General features: G+C 36.3%; 1 protein-coding gene across 2 annotated transcripts; it reads left to right on the forward strand.

Moving 5' to 3' along the window:
* Positions 1-7,207: 7,207 nt before the first annotated feature.
* On the forward strand, positions 7,208-21,109 carry slc2a15b (solute carrier family 2 member 15b). 2 transcript variants are annotated; one of them, XM_082164751.1, is made up of 12 exons: positions 7,220-7,340; positions 10,059-10,157; positions 10,964-11,124; positions 11,230-11,354; positions 14,285-14,430; positions 14,627-14,759; positions 17,177-17,364; positions 17,465-17,575; positions 17,774-17,875; positions 19,307-19,382; positions 19,826-19,953; positions 20,126-21,109. In XM_082164751.1, exons 1-12 carry the CDS (start codon positions 7,296-7,298, stop codon positions 20,369-20,371), a joined length of 1,560 nt encoding a protein of 519 aa, XP_082020877.1. In that variant the 5' UTR covers positions 7,220-7,295; the 3' UTR covers positions 20,372-21,109. The 2 variants fall into 2 exon arrangements, with proteins under 2 accessions (XP_082020878.1, XP_082020877.1); XM_082164752.1 differs by lacking the exon at positions 10,059-10,157 and having other exon boundaries at positions 7,208-7,340.
* The last annotated feature ends 1,799 nt before the right edge of the window (positions 21,110-22,908 follow it).

A 22,908-nucleotide genomic window follows, 5' to 3' on the forward strand; every position in this document is an offset into this window, starting at 1 on the left:
GAGCGAAGAGTGTTTGGGAGAAATTGAGAAGGATGGCAAAAAAGGCTCACTATTTCCAGTGATGGAGAGGGTGCTTCGTCACACGTGACAGACAGTTTGGGCGGCCCCTTTCTTGGTCGCTTTGCTAACGGTGCGGCTTGACTTGGACTCGTGTCTTTGTGACGAGCCGGAGTATGTGCAGAGTGTTTAAGCTGAGTTCAAAGGTCTTTAGCATAGTGAGTCTGTGCTGTATGGTGGAGGCTGAGTAATTAAAACCCTTTGGTGTTTTAATAGCATTACCACCCATTGAGATGATGTTTGCAGAGGATTACACTGACTTTCAGCTGTGCTTCTTTCAAATTTGGAATTACTATTTACATTTTAGAATGATTTTTGAACTTTTTAAAATCCCAGTGGTCTTGGACTTCAGTTTATCAACTGCTGCCACTGCACACTTTGGATTTGGATTTAATAAAAAAAAAAAATGTTTTAGTGTGGTTGAAAATAAAATAAAATAAAATAAAATAAATAAAATAAATAAAATAAATAAAATAAATAAAATAAATAAAATAAATAAAATAAATAAAATAAATAAAATAAAATAAAATAAATAAAATAAATAAAATAAATAAATAAAATAAATAAAATAAATAAAATAAATAAATAAATAAAATAAAATAAAATAAAATAAAATAAAATAAAATAAAATAAAATAAAATAAAATAAAATAAAATAAAATAAATCTATATATATAAAAATAAAACAAAACAAAACAAAACATGTCATTCAAAAAGTTACCAGTCAACAGTCAATTTAACCAGATTTAACCAGAAAAGTGAACTTATGAAACACATAATTTTAGGAAAATGATTTTCCTAAATGATTTTCATTTTTTTGGGGGGGGGGTAAAATGAGCTGGTGCTAAAATGCATCGTTGATATTCATTATACTTTGTAAGTCACTTTAATAAAAGCGTCTGCTAAATGAAGAAATGTAAATGTAAATGTACTGTATGTTTTTGATTAGATGTTACTTAATGGAAATGTGCATCTAACACATATTTCACAGAACTCCAAAATACATTTTCTCAAATAAATGAAATTCTTACATGTTTACGATTCTAGCTCACTATAAATTGAGTTGTGACTTTTTGTATGTTCCAGCCTGCAGCTTCAGTAAAAATGTAGGTTTGACAAGTAGGTATGTAAAATTTTTTCCCATTTCAGTTCAATAAATCCCCCCCCCTTTCATCTCTACTGATTAAATGTAACATAAAATACAAAGAATTTAGAATAATTGTTTGACCACAAGCATTTCCAGCAGCCAGTTACATTTAGCTTCACTGTATGCTTATGCATCAAATATTCAAATATATTAATCATAGTTATTTTGATGTCTCATTATTATTATTATTAGCAGAGACTGCACATTTTTCTACACATCTGTGTAAATCAGCATTGTCTTAAATTCCCAGTGCAATAAATATGCTTACATTCGCTTACAGCACAATTACATATCCTTTGTTAAATCAAGAGCCTTTGGTATATTTGGGACAATTCAATTAATCTTATTCTCAGCATGACACCCCAAGAGAACATTTCCTGAGCTTATGATGACTGATGGTTCATCCGCACTGCTCTGACAGTGGTCTTATCTGATCTGAGATCAGCTTTCAGTGGTTAAGGCTATATAAGGAGGAGCAGTCTTGATCTGTGTAAAAATGTCTGTCAGCGTAAACCTAATAAAAGTAATTTAGACAGATTTACACTCATGATGCTGAAGTGGAGGGCAGGAGAAGAGAGACAGAGTGATTTATCATGCAAGGAAAGACAAATTAACTTAATAACCACCAGACTCAGCACTGGAGAACAGCCATTATCAGCCAACAGGAGTTTAAAACGCGTAATGGACTGTGATTAAGAACTCATTTAGCATGAGGCCATGCAGATATGCTCCCATTGTTGCACCTGCAAGTGTGTTTTTATGAATGTAAGCTTTATGACCCAATTTCTTCTGTGTGAACTGCAATTGAGAATGTGTAATTTAGTTATAGCCTACATAGTGAGTTAAAGGGATTTTCACCCCCCCAAAAAAATAAAAATAATAATAATTCTGTCATCATTACCCTCATGTCGTTCAAAACCTGTATGTTTGTCTTTCCTCTGTCAAACACCAAAGAAGATATTTTGGAAAACATTTTATTATCCCACGACCCATAAGCAGTTTAGAGAATGGATGGATAGATATTTTATTATCTTTCACTATTTGGATCAAATCAGAAGAGGTTCATATAGGTTTGGCATGAAGGGTGATTAAACGATGACAGTATTTTCATTTTGGGGTGAACTTTGGGTGATCTGTTTATTCTATTAATTTGATCTATTTAATTTGCCATCCAAGGATTTTCCAGCAGAGGTCAGTATAGGAGCTACATTTATTTGACTTTTCATTATATCATTTTGGTTTAATTCATGACGATCTACACCCTTTAAATCCACACTTTGCAACATTTAATTTTTTTAATTATTGAAATGTATTAGGTTACAAATAGGTCATATGTTAATTACTATTAGATTATTTGATTTTTTTTTTTTTTATGTACAAGGGTAACTTTTTTAATACATCAGAAGACCCTCCACAACTTCATAAGCACCGACCCGTTCACAATTGTTTTAAACGTCAGCTGTTCTTCAACAGAATCTCGTACTACAAGAGACTCTATCTTATGACTTGAACAAATATTAAGTCATACATCTTTGGCAGTGGCCAGAGTTTTAAAATATAGAAAAAAAGAAAGAGAAAAAAAAAGCACCATAAAATTGTTCTAAATGTGGTATATTAAAAGTAATTTTTAATTTGTAGTTTTAGTTATTTTAGTACTTCAACAATCTATAAAACTTTAAAATTAAAATGTAAATAAGCAGTAAATATAACAAATAAAATCTCATTTAAAATGTTAAAAACTATAATAGTATTTAGTTTACGGTGAAGTACTAAAATAAAGCATTACTGTAAATAATGGTAGATACTGTTTATAATGTTACTCTGATATTATAGTTTTTGTTAACATTTTAAATGAGATTTTATTTGTTATATTTACTGTTTACATTTTAATTTTAGTTAAAGTTTTAGTAATTTAGTTGTGTGTTTTTGCAAATTTGTATTATTTTTTAATACAAAAAAATGTCTATATATATTTTGGTAACACTTTAGTGTCATTGTTACATATGTTACATGTAGTAACTATAGTAATAACTATAAATTATGCATAATTGCATGCAACTAACCCTAAACCAAACCTACCAATATAATCCTAACCCTATTGTAAGTACATGTACTTAGTTACCATAATATTACTCAGTACTTAAATGTATAATTACAGTGTAACAAAGACACCTTAAAATAAAGTGTAACCTATTTCTTTAAGTTTTATTTTTTATTTTTAGTTATTGTAGTTGACCTACTTCAACGTGAACTAAATGAAAATGAGAAACATTGTCTTGGTAACTATCTAAAATAACTATACTAAAATAACTAAAACTTTTTGTTTCAAGTAATGACTTTTTTATGGTTTTATTTTTATTTGTAGTCAACAATAATAACCCTGGTTTGCCCCATTTATGTAAATACAAAGTGTAAATTTACAAAGTGTAAATAGAAGCAATATGATATTTGCAAAAAATGAATGTTGGCCAGAGTTACAGTAAACAGGCTTTGTCGACGAGGTTATTTGCTCACAGTGTATAGACATGGCATAAATATTTATGCACCCCTTGAGCACATTAGACTTTGAAATATATTTCTGCATACTGAAATGTAGTCAGCTGCTGGAGCTATTCTTCTTGCAGGGCAGATCTGTAACAAAAATGGACATACAATATACAAAGAAAGAGACACAATTAAGAAGAAATGGTTAATGGTCATATAAAATAAAGTCAGAGGATCTCAAATGAAACTGAATGAAAGTGTGTAACTGAACAAAAGAACGTTTGTAATTGTGGAGCAATAGCACAGCCTGCTGACAAACAGAGGCAAATAACAGGCAACGGATCCTCCCACCATTACAAAACCACCATTACAAAAATACATTGTGGCAGGATCAGTTACACTAATAATAGAATAAAGAAATAAAATAAAGAGTAAAAAAAAGATCATTTAAATTACTTTTGGTATTTCTTTTGCCATTTTTCTTTTTGAAATGAAAGGATTTATTTTAGTGCCTAGATGATCATGTCTTATGTTTGTAATATGCATTCTGTTGTCTAGCAGTCATAACTACAAATATCACAAATTAAACATGACCTTTCCATGTTATCAGGCGATATGTTGAATATGCGTCCAACACCAAATCAAAAGATCTTACAAATGGACTTGTTACAAAATATTACAAAAATACCATACTAGGTGTTGTCAAATATATAATGTACGGAGCCCAGGAGATCCGTGCTCATTTTGTTTCCAGCTCATGACTTTTCTTTTCCGTGGAACACAAAAGGTTTTTGAAGAATATCTTGGGTGCTTCGCGTCAAGGGTCTGGGTCTCAAGCGGCAAAAAAAAAAAAAAAAAAAAAAAAAAACTAAATCATAAATGTGGTCCATATGACTAGTGCACCATATTCCAAGTCTTCTAAAACAATGCAGACTTAAACGTACTAATGATTGGAGAAGTCCTGTATATGTCACCAGAGAGATGTCACTAAAAGATCCAGTTATGGCATTTTGATTAAACATTATTTCCTCTTTTTTTTTTTTATGAAACATATGAATGGTTGAACTGTTGAACTGTTCACAATAACATCTATAACATGCATTTAAGGACTTTAAGGCGCCTTTAAGATAAGAGCTGTTTACCAAGGAGGCCTATAAAACCTGAAGAAACCTATTAATATTCATCTCAGTTGCTGTTTCTCACCTTGATCCCCTGGAAGTACTCAGCCTGGGTGCTGTCATCTTTGCACATGGCAACTCATTTCTAGGAACATCTGTCATGTGACTGATCACTCATCAAAGTAAAATATACGTATGTACATTTCATACTTTTAAAATCCCTCCAAAAATAATGTCACTGGTAAAAGTTCTACCAATTTAGATGGTGCTTGGAAAAAAAATATTTAGGCAGCATATACACATGGATTTTTTACAGTATCTATCAGCAGTGGGTAAGGGGGTGACACTAACCAGCCAATTCCTGACCCCTGGATGTTAGACACCCAGGAAATAACTGGATACCTGTGTGCGTTCGAGAACACCATAAACAGTGTAAAATGTATAGAACTATACATGGTTCCAAACACTTGAAGTGACACAAATACTGCTCTTAGATTTCTCAGAGAAATATATATTTTCATGCAGTGCAGGTTATTGACATAGTGTGGTGAAACAAAAGCACATGAGTATTCCCAATCCCATTGGAGCCAAGTGACGCTCATAGTAAATTCCTCCACGTGTTCCTACCCGATGCAGTCTAACATTTCTCATTACCGGTTAGATTTACAGATATTTGGATGAATGAGTGACGAGAGTATATAGTAAGAGAGAGTGAATAACCTCCTGTGTGAGATAATAATTGATTCTTCACAAACATTTGTTTGAGGCTACGGACATCACTCCACGCTGACAGTCATATGACCCAATCCATTTGACATGAGAACATATTACTCAGAAAAGCACAAGACGCCTGCCAGGTCTGTCAGCAGAAGTCGCTCTCTGATATATATTAAGTTAAACAACCCAAACACTTGTGTAACTATATAAATGTATAAAAAAAAATTGTATCATAAGATTCAGTTATCATCTGATCCTTTTCATATAAATTCTGAGGTTTTGCGTCAACACATACTCATGTGAGAAGAGAGAGATCCCAAAAAAAAAAAAAAAAAAAAAGAAGCCAGAGGGAGCTAGTACAGAGCCCAAATAAATCCAAACACAGAACTATTATTTCAAAATGTGTTAAAGGTTAGTCACAAGGATGAGCAACTGGAGAATATTTGAAAATGAGGGGAAACAAATATATTTAATGTTCATAAACCTCTGCCTATAGGCATGAATGTGTAGTACCCTATAAATTCCTTTTTTTTGAATTGGGTTTATGTGATTCACATTAAACTTTGTTAATTTAGTATTTAAGGGATAATTCACATCCAAAAGAAAACTGGCATCATTTCTTTCTTCTGTGAAACACAAAAGAAGATATTTTGAAGAATGTTGGTAACCAAATAGTTTTGACTTCCACTGAACAAACCTTTCTCAAAAATATGTTATTTTATGTTCTACAAAGGAAAGAAAGTCATGCAGGTTTGGAATTATTTTATGGTCAGTAAATGATGAGAGGATTTTCATTTTTGGGTGAACTAACTTTTGAAGCCCCTGTGGACCTGATGTGAAGCAAAGGTCACCAAACCATGACTAATGTTTTAAGATAGTGGCTTGCAGTCTAGTTTCACGTGAGTGCTTAAACAGCGGTGCTAATTCGCACCGCAAGACATCTACACATTTAAAATTTAGCAATTCAGTTACAGTTAATGTGCAGATTTCAGAGTTAGATGTGGTGGTGCATGGGATCAGGAGTTTCAATTCCATCAGTCTGTCATCTTCATGATGCACAATGTATCAAACATCTAACACAGTAAAACAATGAATCATTGGTCTTCTGTTATCTGTGCCCAGTGTTGTGTGGTTGCACTTAACCTATTGGATCTGATTAAATACACAAACAGTTCACTAAAAGTTCATGCAAAGCTTTGGGGTTTTGATGCAAGTAACATAATATAGGCTAAAAATGTCTATTTAGTGTCTTTCCACCATTGTTCACTGTTAATTGCTTTCTATGGGAAAGAAGAAATATTAAATACTGCACTCTACAATTTATTATTATTATTATTATTATTATTTTCAGAAATAGCTAACCTTGCCAACTATTTATTGCATTTCATTTATGGTTCATTTTGAGTATACTCTTCAGTTAATTCCTATGGGGCAGGTTGTCAAAAAAGAGGAATAGTGTCAGCTGAAAAGGTTCAGTTAATTTAAACAAAGAGTTAAATCACGCGGGTTGTTAGCATGTGACAATGTCAGTCTTACAATTTGACCTTTTAAATGGTGGGAAATACTTGCAGGAGGAGCTTCATTAGACAGCAAGCAGTGATTGGTTGAACGTCATATACTCTACCTCCTCTCTTAAATGAGCGTCATAATTCAGCACGCCTTCTTTCCAGAAATAGCCTGCATTGGGATGCCGGTGGTATAAAGTTTTTAGGGAAAAACAATACCCGCTCTCATTCGAGTTTTATTCAGAGGGCCTCTTTCTTTTGTGCTCATATGGCAGAGGAGGTTTTGATAGATCCTAATGGGAAATCTAGAGGGGTAAGTAGGCCTAATTCACTTTGCATATTAGGCTATTATTATTATTATTATTATTATTATTATTAAGACGCAAGAGTTATGAGAGAGAGAGAGAGAGAGAGAGAGAGAGAGAGAGAGAAAACATTCAAAACATGATAAAACATGATATTTTCTCTAGATTAAAAGGCTCTATCATGTCATTACACATCTTTGGAATTCCTTCGCACTGACATGGAGAAATTGGCAGTATAAATAAATAAATATATATTTTTTATTTTGTAAGCGTGATGGTTTGCAAAGCCTTTATTTTACCTGCAATGTCTTCTCTATAAAAGCTGTAACTAATCTAAACCCAAATTGGGAAGTGCATATTGCCTGTTTATTTATAGTTATTGTCTTAGTTTGACAGATAACATATTCTAACTTAGAATAATTAGATTTATGCAGGCATCTATTGACTCTAATGTAGGCTATAGATTATGTATTTTTCAAAGTTAATATAAACGCTTATTATACTCTTATGTATCTTAGAGCTAAAGATGCCCAATTTCGTAAGCATGTGTTATACCAGGCATTCTCAACCCTGGTCCTGGAGGGCCACTGTCCTGCAGAGTTTAGGTCCAACCTTGATCAAACACACCTGAGCCAGCTAATTAAGCTAATTAAGCCTTTCAGGGTTACTGGAAAGGTATACAGGCAGGTGTGTTTGATCAAGGTTGGACCTAAACTCTGTTACTGTTACCTCAGTTACCTGTTACCTACCTTTGCCGCCAGTGTTACTCTGTAATCATCGCTCCTTGCGGAACAAGTTGGACGAGCTTGGTGATTTTAATCAATGTGGTTTGGAGAGATCCTTACCAGGGTTTTTTCAATATATGAAGTGTGGAACGAGGAAAAATAATACCCTTGACAAGTGTTATGGCAATATTAAGGATGCTTATGTAGCTAAAGCCAATCTGTTTTAAGGTATGGAATTATTGTTTGGTTCGGAAGTTTAACAGTAAAATTGAGAGCCCAAATAAATAACGTGTTGAGAGTGGCAGGAGAAATCATGGGGACACAGACAATTAGCTCTTTACAGGATATTTTTGAGCTTTGTATCACCCAGCAGGCCAACAAGATTTTATTAGACTCTTCGCATGTGTTGTATTGAACCCTTGGTTTGTGCTTTCACACTTCTGTGAAGGAAGCCCAACATTAGAAAGTTTCTTTAGAGATTCTATAAATTAATTCAAAGGCAGTGGTCCAAAGTGTCTTTTATTTGGCATTTCGTCCCCTTGGAATTATAAGGTTCTATCTGACATTTTTGTCAAAATTTAGTTATTCACATATTCTTATTCTGTGACCACTTCTTTACATTATGTGATGTTGTTTTTAAGTTGTGTACATTTTGGAACTTTTTATTTAGAAAATAAAAAGGTTATTTCTACACAGTCGAATGGAATGTAAAAACTTTAAAGCTCAATATCTCAAAACTGCTCAGAACGCAGATAGAACCTTATAATTCCAAGGGGACGATTTGTCTCGTCAAATAAATGAGATCTTGACCATGTAGCATTCATGCTTCATGGTCAAGTTTATAAATGCATATGCTCCCAAATATTTTAGCAAGCTGCAAACTCTCTAGGAATTGAGCAAAATGGCTGCAATAAAGGTGTCATCTTAGAAAATAACATATGTAACACATCTTGTCAGGTAGAAAAAAAACAAAACTGTTTATCACTGTAGTAGTAAATGTATATAAAAAAAAAAAAAAATCCAGAACTTTACTGCATCTTGTGAACATCTTGTGCCTGATGCAGAAAAAGCTCTCTTAATGAGAACCCTGTTCTCTTTTTGCGCCCTGTGACAAGGTCCCACCCATACAATTTTGAGTAAATGTAACCTCAGATCCTGCTCAGATCATGTTGTTACTCTATTTCAGCTGCTCATGAGAAAATTTGGAAACAATTAGTTGCTTTTTAAAAATATTTCTTTGAATGTCAGTCTCCAACAATGCATTACTAATTTATTTTATAATACTATTAGTCTTTCATACTACAATATACTACTACTATAAGTCAGAACAAAGATGGTTTGTAAAATATAACAAAGGAATTTCTGTTGAATTTCTATTTTTGCACTTTTTACACATGACAAACTTCATGGTTTCAGTTTTCCAGTTCTTCCATCTCCTGCAGCTGAGAATTTCTTCCACTTAACTGCTTTCACACTTTTAGCAGGTTGTAATAGTGTTGAGAATTCTGTTCATGTGCAGGATAATTATTGTAACTCAGTTTGCCTGGGCAGTGAACACCCATGCCAGATCTAGTCATGGTCCACTTTCACGCTTATGCAGTCACATGCTAAATGGATCAGTGCCAGAGTCCAATACTTCAGACTCAGTGTACTGTTTTTAAACAAGTTAACACGTTTATGCTTAAAGTGTGATTTTGTACTCCAGATAGAAAATTGTTACTTCATAAATATTTCTGTAATCTACTCATGCTGCCAATACCATTGCCAACAGCATTGAACTCCCAAAGCTGCTTATAGGGAGAATTTGTGATTAAAGAAAGGTCTGTTCATTTTCATATAGTTTCCTATTCTTACCAAAACAGCTTCCTTGTGAAAAAAACCCCCTCATGTTAGAAAAATATAATGTGCTTAATCTAAGTGCCAGACATCATCTGAAAAGTTTAATTCCAAAAACATGAAGGAATGTTATTAGAAATGGTTGTCTGTCACATGTTTCCCCAGCATCTAACCTCATCCCTGTTGGCAGTAGCGTTCCTCTCTTCCTTTGGGAGCTCCATGCTCTATGGTTATAACCTGGCTGTGGTTAATTCTCCTGCTCAGGTGACTGACACCAACAAACACAAGTTTTCACATACAGTAACACTAACCATTTTTTTATGCAGCTGGATTGAATCACTTACTTGCTGAAACACTGAATCACAGTTTGTTCACTTCTTTTCTTCTGATGTTGATTGAGGGCTTTATAATAATGCTCTTAAAATGTGCCCTCTGACATAACATCTAATTTGAATGAAGGCTATTTAAACTATGACAGATGTCAATAGCGCTACACAAGTGCTAAATAATATGAAATAATTCAATCTTCATTACAGTTAAGGCTTGAAATGGTACTCTTGCCAACAAGTCACGAGTCCTGACTAGAAGTATGAGAGCGTGATCGTACTGAAAGCTTGTGTAACTGCAGCTTGTGAAAGAGTAATGGAGAAGCTAAAAATGTATGCCATAAATTCATGCTCATTTAGATTAAATAAATATGACAATGGCAAACATTTTGAGAGAGTGAGTTTTTCTCTGCGATGATTACATTAATCTATGCCAACATCTGTCTGCACTGTGTAATTTTGACTTGCTATTTTGATTTGCTATCATTCTTTACGTTATCATTCAATTACATAATACTAGAGGCCCATTTTATTAAAATTTGATTGCAAACAACTGAGAAATTGTCTTGAATTAAGTGTGTGATATAAGTTAGTATAAATCATTTAGGTAACTGAATCTCATATCGCTGCCTAATATTATAATTGTGTAAGCATGAATGTTAATGCCCAGACAAGGTATTAGAAATGTATATTAATTAAGAGCTACCCAATGTCATATTTTCTTTGTATTTGCTCTTTTCATAGTATATAAAGGACTTTTTTAACCAAACAATTGTGAGGCGGAATGGCTCAGGAGTGGATGAAGAGACTCTCACGCTTATGTATTCAGTCACTGTTTCTATATTTGCCATTGGAGGCCTGGTTGGCTCTCTCACAGTGGGAATTCAGGTTACCAGATTTGGGAGGTAGAGTCTGCGGTTTATACATAAATTACATTTAATACCTTACACAGCTTCAAGGCTAAAGTCTTATAGCTGCTTGAATGTTTTGCGCATCTTCCTAATTTGTAGGAAAGGGACACTGGTACACAGCACAGTTCTGGTGTTTATCGCTGGAGGGCTGATGGGCTTCAGCCGATTATGTGGATCTCCAGAGATGATCATCATTGGGCGCTTCATTACAGGGATACATTCAGGTAATTCATTTCATTTAAGGCCTTTAAGTACGGTGTTGGCTCCAGGCAACATAGTCTATTTTAGCTTTTTTTTATAAAAAACATAATAAAATGTAATTGTTCAATGCTCTCTAAGGGGAGGGGAACTCAAATACTAACAAAAGAAAATGCAAAAGAGTGGTCACATGACCCACAGGGGTCCATTTTGTTCCCTCTTTCAACACACGTGCACATGTCACATGGCTCCATATTTTCTCCACTGAAAAGGGCATTTTTCACTCATTTCTGTCCAAATAATCAGCCACAAAAAATCAGAGTCACCTTCATTGGTAAGTAAAGAAGTATTTTCAAAAAACTTTACATTATATATCATCAAATTTATCATAGGAAATTACATAAAACTGCTTGTTGCCTCGAGGCAACATTGTACCATAATGGAATCACACAAGGCCATGCCAGGCATACTACGTATGAATACAATTATATTTTATTTGTAAGGAAAAGAGTTTGAATTATCTAAATGTATCTGTATTTTTGCAAACTGAAAACTTGGCATGGTTCGACGGGACATTTGGCCACTATAGTGGGTAATCGGACAAATAGTAGGTTCGTGGGAAAGGGGCGTGGCTTGGGAGTGGTCAGCGGGGGTCGATGGGGTATTTGGCCTCTATAGTGGGTAATCGGACAAATAGTGGGTTTGTGGGACAGGGGCGTGGCTTGGGACTGGTCAGGGGGGTCAACGGGACATGTGCCTGCTATAGTGGGCAATCGGACAAATGGGTTAGTGGGACAGGGGCATGGCTTGGAGCCGGTCAGGGTGAACAGGACATTTGGCCACTATAGTGGGCAATTGGACAAATAGCGAGTCCATGGAACGGGGGCATGGCTTGGGACAAGTCAGGGAGGGTCAACGGGACATTTGGCCACTACAGTGGGCAATCGGACAAATAGTGGGTTAGTGGGACGGGGGCGTGGCTTGAGACCGGCGGTGGGGTCAACAGGACATTTGTCTACTATAGTGGGCAATCGGACAAATAGAGGGTTAGTGGGACTTGTAGGGGTCTCGTATTTCGGGGGGTTCCCGACGGGCCCCTGGAGGATCCCACACGGCTCATTAGGTCGGCCGGGGAGGTCTTCCAAATGTTTGGTCTTGCTGTTGTTGAGGCCTGGCCTTCATATTAGGATAATTTTATAGTGATTGTAAATGTTTTACCTTGACACAGCATGTTTTTATGTTTTTTAATGTTTTGATATGATAACTTGATGATATAATGGTTTGTAGTACTTGCGTTCCACGATGGTACAATGTTGCCTGAGGGCAACAGCTGGATAATAAATGTTACTTTTTATTAAATATGAAATGTGTAATTCAATAAAAACTTGATAAATCTGTTTGTTCAAGTGTTTAGTTAAATAAATTGATGTTTTCAATAAATATATATTTTTTTTTCTTCATGAAAATGTCAAATGTTTCAATTTGTCCATTGTGGTACAATGTTGCCTTGAGGCAACAAACTAATAATTAATAAATAAAAAAATAAATAATGATAATGTTTATTGATATTGCTATAGTGTCAAATTTTAAGCAGGAAAAACATAACAAATATTTCTTTTTCCACTGATATCATAATGCGTACCATAGAGGGTTAATGCGAAACATGGAAATTCTGTCATCTTTTACCCTACGCCAGCAGCCATATCACCCTGTAGCCCAAGACTGGTTGCCCACTGAAGCTAAGCAGGGCTGAGCCTGGTTAGTACCTGGATGGGAGACCTCCTGGGAAAAACCAGGTTGCTGCTGGAAGAGGTGTTAGTGAGGCCAGTAGGGGGCGCTCACCCTGTGGTCTGTGTGGGTCCTAACACCCCAGTGTAGTGACGGGGACACTGTACTGCCAAAAGAGCACCGTCCTTCGGATGAGACGTTAAACCCAGGTCCTGACTCTCTGTGGTCATTAAAAATCCCAGGATGTCCTTCGAAAAAGAGTAGGGGTGTAACCCCGGCATCCTGGCCAAATTTGCCCCTCGTCCTCTGTCGATCATGGCCTCCTAATCATCCTCATATACTGATTGGCTTCATCACTGTCTCCTCTTCACCAGTAAGCTGGTGTGTGGTGGGCGTTCTGGGGCAATATGGCTGCCGTCGCATCATCCAAGTGGATGCTGCACATTGGTGGTGGTTGAGGAGATTCCCCCCTTCTATGTAAAGCGCTTTGAGGTCTCAGAAAAAGCGCTATATAAATGTAACGAATTATTATTAACGAATTATTATTACCCTCATGGCAATTCCAAATCTATATGAATTTCTTTTTTTCTGTGGGACATAAATTTTTTTTTTTTTTTTTTACTAAATGCGGTCACCAAAACAATTAACATTTTTCAGAACATAATCTGGCCTATGGTGCAATATTACGTTACCCCTCGAGAGCTGATCGGGCGTGCTCCGCTCTCAAACAAAGAACATTTGCGGAAAAACTTGCGTCCATCTTCCCCAGGAATAGATCGGAGGGACAGCGAGACACATCTCCTAAACTTCTTTTTCAGCTCCTGCTCTGAACAGACAGAGACAGACAGTTTTGGATATAAATTGGCAGACAAAGCGGCTTCTGAAGACAAGAAGCTGGTGACACTTTTGCGCAGGTGTTATTTATAGACTTAAACGCGTAGCATTGCGTCACCTGACTTCGTCCTTGGCCAATGGCTTGGAGTGTATTACACGTCACATGTCACTACACACAGACTCTGGCTCATGCTGAAGCCATTCGCATAGTGGAAACACCATGACGCAGTGTCGCTGTTCCCTTAGAAAGGGAACCTCTTTCCTTCTTAAAAATGTATACTTGACTCTGTCTAGGATTTGAATTTTCCCCTTAGATTTCTAGAGCCATCAGTAATTTTCCTCTTATGTATTTTTCTGCTGTACTGATATGTCCTCCTCTGCTGTGCTGTTGTAGGAATATCTCTCAGCGTTGTGCCAATGTATCTGGGAGAAATTGCTCCAAAGAATCTCCGGGGCTTCCTAGGACTCGTGCCCAGCATCTTCATCTGTATAGGAGTGTTTATCGCTCAGATTTTAGGACTCCATGAGCTCTTGGGCAAGGTTGTTCCTTTCTATTTCATTTTATAACATTTGATTTTCTTTCTCTGTTATGAATATTTCAGATATACTGTATTGATTGATATATTTTTAACTTTTGTTGTACCAGCATGTTTTGTCATGTTAAACAGATCTGTTACTGCTTTGATTTTAGTCTTGTTAAATATTCTTATCATTATCATTTGGTTGTTCCACACAGGAAGAGCACTGGCCTCTGTTTCTCTCGCTAGTCGTGGTGCCTACATTCATTCAGCTCATGTTGTTGCCGTGGTTCCCAGAGAGTCCGAGATATCTGTTGATGGAAAAGCGGAATATTCATGCCACTATCACAGGTAAAGACTTTTCTTACTTAAAGAAACAATTCACCCAAATATCCAAATCATGGCTGCATCTGGAATTGCATACTTCCCTACTATTTAGTAGCTGAAAAAGAGTAGTATGTCTGAAGTCACAGTATTCATAAAACAGTAGGCGGACAGTACTCTGATGACTTCTGCAGCTTCTGGCGAGATTCTGAAGTGTGCAAACGATTGACACTTTACTATCCCATGAGGCCATTAGAGAGGATTTGTGAATGGCAGTGAAGCGACCGAACTGACGCTGGTCACATGACAATGACAATATGAGGGATGTTGTACAGTACGTCCGGATTACATTCATGCTACACACAATTTTTTTAATTTTTTTTTTAATTTTAAAAAGTTTATTTATTTCCATAATTCCATTCAAAACGTTAAACTTCCATAGATTATAGATTCAGGGCCCACAACTTAAACGATTTCAAGTATTTAGTTGTTTATTTGTACATAATTTGGGCTTCCAGCTCATAAAACCCACGAAAACAGGATTTCAAAAAATAAGAATATTATATGAAATCACACAGTAATTACACAGTAATACCATGGTCATTGAACCAGGTTTTGGTTCTTTTGGCAGTGTGGGCAGGTGCAAATCCTGCTGGAAAATGAAGGAAGCATGAAGTGCTCTGAAAATGTCCTGGTAGACGGCTGCGTTGACTCTGGATTTAATAAGAAACCAAGGTCCCAGAGTCTGGAGGAAGAATGGAGAGGCACACAATCCAAGATGCTTGAAGTCCAGTGTGAAGTCCATGTCATCGGCTGGTGTTGGTCCACTGTGCTGTCCACTCAACGCAGCCGTCTACCAGGACATTTTCAGAGCACTTCATGCTTCCTTCAGCAGACAAGCTTTATGGAGATGCTGACTTCCTTTTCCAGCAGGAGTTGCACCTGCCCACACTGCCAAAATAACCAAAACCTGGTTCAATGACCATGGTATCACTGTGTGATTTCATGTATATTTCAAATTTTTTGAAATCCTGTTTTCGTGGGTTTTATGAGCTGGAAGCCCAAATTATGTACAAATAAACAACTAAATACTTGAAATCGTTTAAGTTGTGGGCCCTGAATCTATAATCTATAGAAGTTTAACGTTTTGAATGGGATTATGGAAATAAATAAACTTTTCCATGATATTCTAATTTTTTGGAAAGGGTCTGTATATACAATGTACTTTTTAGTGGTCACAAAGTAATTACTAATTCCATTTCGGATGTGGTTCCATCAGGACGGTGGATCATGTTGTTCCAAATCTGTATTACTTTCCTTCTTCTGGAACACAAAAGGTGATTTTTTGAGAATATAATGAAGATTATCAGTGAATAACAACATTTTGTCTCACAGAAAGCTATTGTCTAAATTCAGAAGATTTAGCACATAAGTCGCCTGGACTAGTGTGATGATACTTTTATAGGTGCTTTTGTATCAGTGTCCATTCATTATAATTGCATGGAAAACATTGACCATGCATCCTCTGGTGTCAAGTTTGAAACCAAAAAAATACTTAAAATCTTCCGTGAAAAGAATGGATTCTTGAAATTCTTTTGAATGTTTCCTCTCACTTCACTGCATTAAAGCTGACTGAATTGTGTTGGAGGGATTAGTGGCCAGACCAGGAGACTCTCATAAGATTATAGTTATTGTCCTTACTGTAATCTCTTCAGATAACGGCGCCATTACAAAGGCCCATCAGTCATACAGCAGCTACCAGTTGGAGAACTCACTGACAGCAAAGAATGTGACAGGATTAGAGAAGAGTAGAAGTAGAAACAAAGACATTTCCATACAGAATTATGATGTTTGTGCATGATTTAAAGGGATGATTTTGATATTGTCATCATGGCTAAATGTAGCTCATAATGTTATGAGGCTTAACATCATCTTGAGTTCCTAATTGAAGCATATCTGAAGATGTATACCCTGCTGAGAAATCCAGCATAAACCAGCATGGATTCCATGCTGGTCCAGGCTGGTTTAGCTGGTATAGTGCTGGTTCGGCTGGTGGACCAGCATATTCATGCTGTTTTCAAGCAAAATGGAGTTGGTGAAGCTGGTTCACAGCATGGTCTTGCTGGGTTGTGTGTAAGTAGGCCAGCATTGGTATACTCTGCAAAATACTCAGCAATGGTGTTAACTTTTAAATTTGCACATGGTTTATCACCACACAGTATAATCATACAACCACACATCATAATACCACATAAATGTATTAACAGTAAAAAAATGGATTTTCACCACAGGAGGACTTTAAGCATACTTCTTTTTCACACGCGGATGCTTTAGTCCAAAGTGATCTGTTGTTTTCTGCTGTTCTGATTCACTGGTGTTCTGACATGATCTGATGAGCCGATACTCTTATATAATGACGCTCAGATTCTGATTCCTCTTTGCAGCACTGAAGTGGTACCGTACTAAGTCTAACATCCAGGCTGAGGTAGAGGAGATGCAGGAAGAGCAGCGCTCCTTGTCCTCAATGGACACTGTCTCTGTATTGCAGCTCATCAGGGATCCCTCTGTTCGCTGGCAGCTTGTTACAGTCATTGTGGTCAATGCTGGGATGCAGCTGTCCGGAATCGATGCGGTGTGTGTTTTTAACAGTGGCACTGCTCATGACAATATCCATAAAATGGCAATGAAGTTATTTGAGATAATAAAATGGAACACCTGGTTTCTGTTTCTAGATCTGGTTTTACACCAATACCATCTTTGAGAATGCCGGCATTCCTGCTCCTCAGATTCAGTACACAACCGTTGGCACTGGAGCCATAGAAGTCATCGCTGGACTCGTAGGGGTGAGAACACAATGACTGACATCAAAGGCATACCATAATTATTAGGAAACCAAGTTACATTGTTTTTTGCAAATGTGATTGTTCTGTACATGCATAGGTTCTGTGCTGAGAGAATGGCAATTTTAACCTTTGATAATATTACTGGCTCCTAAGTAACACTGAGTAATTCATAATCTGATTATTCTCTGAATTGTCCAGTGCTTTACTATTGAGCGTGTGGGTAGGAGGCCTCTGATGATCGGTGGCTTCAGCTTTATGGGCGTGTGCTGTGCTGGAATCACTTTCTCCCTCATGTTACAGGTAATTATGATCACCAATATTTACTTACTCTTGTCTCAGTGGCCTCAAGAATTTCTGACACTTAAGTATTAATTATTACTATAACTAATTGTATCTTAAAGGTACTTTTAGAAAATGTACAAAATCTAGCAAGATTTATCTTATAAAACCACTTAAATAGTAAAACCTGAAATCACCTACATTGTGGGGACCAGTCAGGGAAATGGATTGGTTTCGGACCGACAATGGATCTGTCAGGCTTCTGGGTGGATGAAGTAGGAGGCAAACTCGAAGATTAAGTATTCCAAGGTTTTAATTCTCAAATATAACAGATACACAAAAACAGGGCGCGTGTGCTCAGAACAGGAACCTAACATTAAACATTGACCAACACTGAACAAAGCAAAACTCAGGGTTTAAATACAAGGGAGAACAGATCAGGGAAACAAGACACAGCTGACAAGACTAACGAGAAACCAGGTGATACAAATTAACTAATGAGGGTAACCATGGAAACCAAGGAGTGGCGGGAAAACAGAACAAAGGAAAACATGTGACCAGTGACAAAAACACTCAGACAGAACAGAACTGTGACAGGATCGGTCCCCACGAGGGAAATGGATTGATTAATTAACATACTAAATAATGTTTTTTTGAAAATGTACAAATGCAGAAAGTTTTCTGTGATGGGTAGATTTAGGGGTAGGGTTAGTGTAAAGGGATAGAATATACAGTTTGTACAGTATAAAAAACCATTACGCCTATGGAGAGTCCCCACAAAGATAGCAAAACCGAGTGTGTGTGTGTGTGTGTGTGTGTGTGTGTGTGTGTGTGTGTGTGTGTGTGTGTGTGTGTGTGTGTGTGTGTGTGTGTGTGTGTGTGTGTGTCTGTGTGTATAAACAAGTCCCTTCTGCTCATCAAAGCAGCATTTATATGATCGAAAAAACAATAAAAGCAGAAATAGTGTGAAATTGTTACGGACTGCTCCAAGACTTAAAGAGGGTGCCCTCTGGTGGTCATAATAGGCACTCCGGCTATCAGGCGCGACAGAAATATTGTTAGAATTTAAAATAGTTTTCAGTTTTCTAATTTAATATATATTTCAAAACATAATTTATTCCTGTGATGGCAAAGCTCATTACTCAGCCATTACAGTCTTCAGTGTCACATGATCCTTCAGAATATAATCCTAAAATGCTGATTTGTAACATTCCTTGTTTTACCAATGTTGACCAATGAAAACAGTTGTGCTGCTTAATATTATTGTTAAAAATTATGATGGAAACAGCATTTATTTGACATATAAGTCTTTCGTAAGAATTTAAGTCTTTATTTTCACTTTTGATCAGTTTAATGCCTTTCTGTGGAAAAAAAAATATTACTGACCTCAAACTTTTGAATGACTTTTTTTCTTTTATATATATTGATCTCCTGTACTTTTGTCTTTGCTAGGCTCATTTACCCTTTATGCGGTACATCAGTGTGGCCTGTGTGGTTGGAATCATCGCTGGATTCTGCATTGGGCCTGGTGAGGATCTCACTGAACAGGAATTTCTCTTTTTCTCATTTTCCTGCCTTCATGTACATCTTACTCTTAAAGTTTGCCCTTTATATTTGTTTGTTTTAAATAAGTTATATTTATGGAATGATACTTGCAAAATGAACTCTGTCAGACATGGTTTAATGCACTTTCCTTGTAAATAGATGTTATTGTTATTTACTGCTGCAGCTAATTATACAAATTATAAAATGAAGCCATGGTTTGCTACAGATAAGCCTTTTATTTGATAGACTAGTGTCACCAGTCCTGCTGGTGAAGGAGTATATTTGTATTTTGTTTGCAAAAGAACATGTTGAGTCATGTACTATGAATATGCTCCATAACTCATCATATAGTTGTGTTGCTTTTTAAATGACTTCAAATATATCTATTAATATGACTTTGATGCTATTATGTTTGCTCCTGCACAGCTGGTGTCCCATTCCTCATGACAGGAGAGCTCTTTAAACAATCCCATCGGCCTTCTGCCTACATTGTAGGAGGATTTCTCAACTGGATATCAAACTTCACTGTGGGATTTGTCTTTCCGTTCCTTCAGGTACGCCTTTTCTTCAGGGAGCTCGCTGTACAGTATATTGCGAACAGAATGCAGTTCACAATTTATTTATTTGCAAATTATGTTGTCAGCATGCTAATTTGAGAGGCAAGTTTGTTGTTCATTTCCAGGTTAAAATGATAGATTTGAATCCCAGATTTGCATTGTATTTCAGATGTCAGCTGGAGCGTTCTGTTACCTGGTGTTCTGTGCTGTGTGTGTGGGGGTGGCAGCCTACGTCTACTTCATCATCCCTGAAACAAAGAACAAAACCTTTGTGGAGATCAGTGAGATGTTCGCCTCAAGAAACGCTTGTGAAACTGAAAACCAGCCGCTGGGAACCACTGACCAACTCAGGCTCAAAAAGATGAATGGGTATGGAGCACTGGTGTCTGAAAAAATGGACAGAATAGAGAAATAGTTGTGAGAAAAGAGGGCCGTATGCTGTGTTCTGGTGCTGCAAAACACTGTTCTGAGTGCCGTGAGAATGTGATGTTTTTATTTAAGAATTATTCTGTGGAGTATTTACTACAAAAGCACAAAATTGCAGGTCTTTTGAAAGCCATACAATAGTTTGTGTTATGATCAGACAAATTTCTCACATCTATCTGACAAAAATGGAGCCTCGATGGAAATCAACAACATCAGACATCGTTGCTTGACTGCCAACCAAATGTCAAAACTGCATATTAGATGCCATATTTGAGAGTTCATTTGAAGATGTCATAATTTTATTGAAAGCTACAAAATTGCATTATTCTCCACATTAATTTGAACTGCCTGTGAGCTTTTTCACACAAAGCTATCGTATGCCTTCAGAAGGCTTAGAACAGGCTATAGAGCAAAAGTCATATGGACTACACTACTGTTCAAAAGTTTGGGATTGGACATTTTTGGACTTTTGAATGACGGTGTACCTCTATGGAGTTTTTGTGGGGTGCGACGACCCATAGTCACCATGAACCTTTTTAGTATAGTAAAGAATCATTTGTGATTTGTGATGATAAAAATTGTAAAGTGTGTTCCATGGAAAAATAACGGCATTGGGTTCTGATTCCACATAACTGTCCTCAGGTTGCATTGCAAGGAACTGTTTCTGTATTGCAAGTCTCTTTGGATAAGAGCACATGCGCTAAATTACAAATAACCAAAGAACTTGTCATGTGCTTCTTCTTATTTGGTTTGTATATTTAAAGATAAAGAGGATTTCTATTCCTCCTGCCTGTTGAAATCTGTGACCAGGCAGGTACAACATGGCTAAAAGTTTTAATATTATTATTACTACTACTACCACTGTCCATTCAGAAGGTTTAATCAGAGCCTTATTAAAGTTAATGTGGTGGTCGTGGCCAAGAACAGGCAGGACAGGTAGTGGACAGATGAAAAGGAGAAAAAGAAGAAGAAGAACAACAACAACAACAAAATAATACTCAGGGGCAGATGTAACGAAGATAATTTTCAAACAAAGTCCATACAAAAATCAAAGACTTAAGATAGAAGTTAACGGAAACTATAAATTAAACAGGCCCATATAACAAAGTAACAACAGAACAAAAACACTAAGATCAGCAGGTCATGATGTTACTGTGGCTGGACATCTCTGACAAACCTCTGCTCTTCCCAACACTGCTGTAAATACCTATTTAGCCTCTACCAAACAAAAATAGTGGTAAATTAAATAATACTTTACCAAATAAACCCCAAACAACAATAATACTGAATGAAATTAAATAAAGTTCAATTTCCTCTGGAACAGCACAAATTGGGAGACTGAAGCATATCCCCATTCCCTCTCACACCATGGACCAGAGGAATCGAGGTAGAGTTAAACAGTAAAGAGGAATATAAGAAGTGTGCACCCTTCTTTACATTCAAGACTTAATAAACTGTGGGTTTTTTTATCTTATAATAAGGGATTTAAATAAAGAACAAAAACATATTAAATTAAATTTAAAAATAACCAATTTAAACCATGGTAGAGGCCAAATATGTGAGGTGGGCTACGCACCCGTCACACTTAATATAATAATTACAGTGCTGCTCAGAATTATTTGTCCCCTTGGTAAATATGATCAAGGATGGCTGTAAAAAATAAATCTGCATTGTTAATCCTTTTGGTATTTTATTAAAAAAATGAGCAAAAATCTAACCTTTCATTGAAGTAAAATAATTGAAAGTGGGGGGGAAATCACATTATGAAATAAATGTGTTTCTCCAAAACACGTCTGAAACAATTATTTGCCCCCTTTTATTAAATACTTTTTGTATTTTGAGTTTGGAGAACACCTGACAAGAGATCAGAGACCATTCCTCCATACAGAATCTCTCCAGATCCTTTCAGATTTCCAGATCCATGTTGGCGCTTCTTCAGTTCAGCCCACTTATTTTCTATAGGGTTCAGGTCAGGACTGGGATGGCCATTGCAGATGCTTGGTTTTGTGCTCAGTGACCCTTTTTTTTTTTTTTTTTTATGTTTGTTTTTGGATCACTGTCCTGTTGGAAGATCCAAACATGGCCCGTTATAAGATTTCTAGCACAGGCTGTCAGGTTTTGATTTTGTATCTGTTGTTATTTGATCGAATCCATGATGCCATGTCTCTGAACAAGATGTCCAGGACCTCTGGCAGAAAATTAGGCCCACAGCATTAAAGACACAGCAGAGTATTCCACTTTCAATTATTTTACTTCAATGAATGGTTCGATTTTTGCTAATTTTTAAAATAAAATATCAAAAGGATTAACAATGCAGATTTATTTTTTACAGCCATCTTTGATCATATTTACCGAGGGGGCAAATAATTTTGACCAGCACTGTATAACCAAATTAGAACAATGTAAGTCAAATATCTGAAAAGCAATATACTGTATATGAATGTGAAAGTACAATGTGTATATTTATTTATATAAACATTCTGCACTGTACTTGTCTGTACTGTTACAGCTGAAATGTTTTTTTCA

Source organism: Leuciscus leuciscus (assembly GCF_965113295.1).
Source record: "Leuciscus leuciscus genome assembly, chromosome: 3".
Classification (NCBI taxonomy): domain Eukaryota; kingdom Metazoa; phylum Chordata; class Actinopteri; order Cypriniformes; family Leuciscidae; genus Leuciscus; species Leuciscus leuciscus.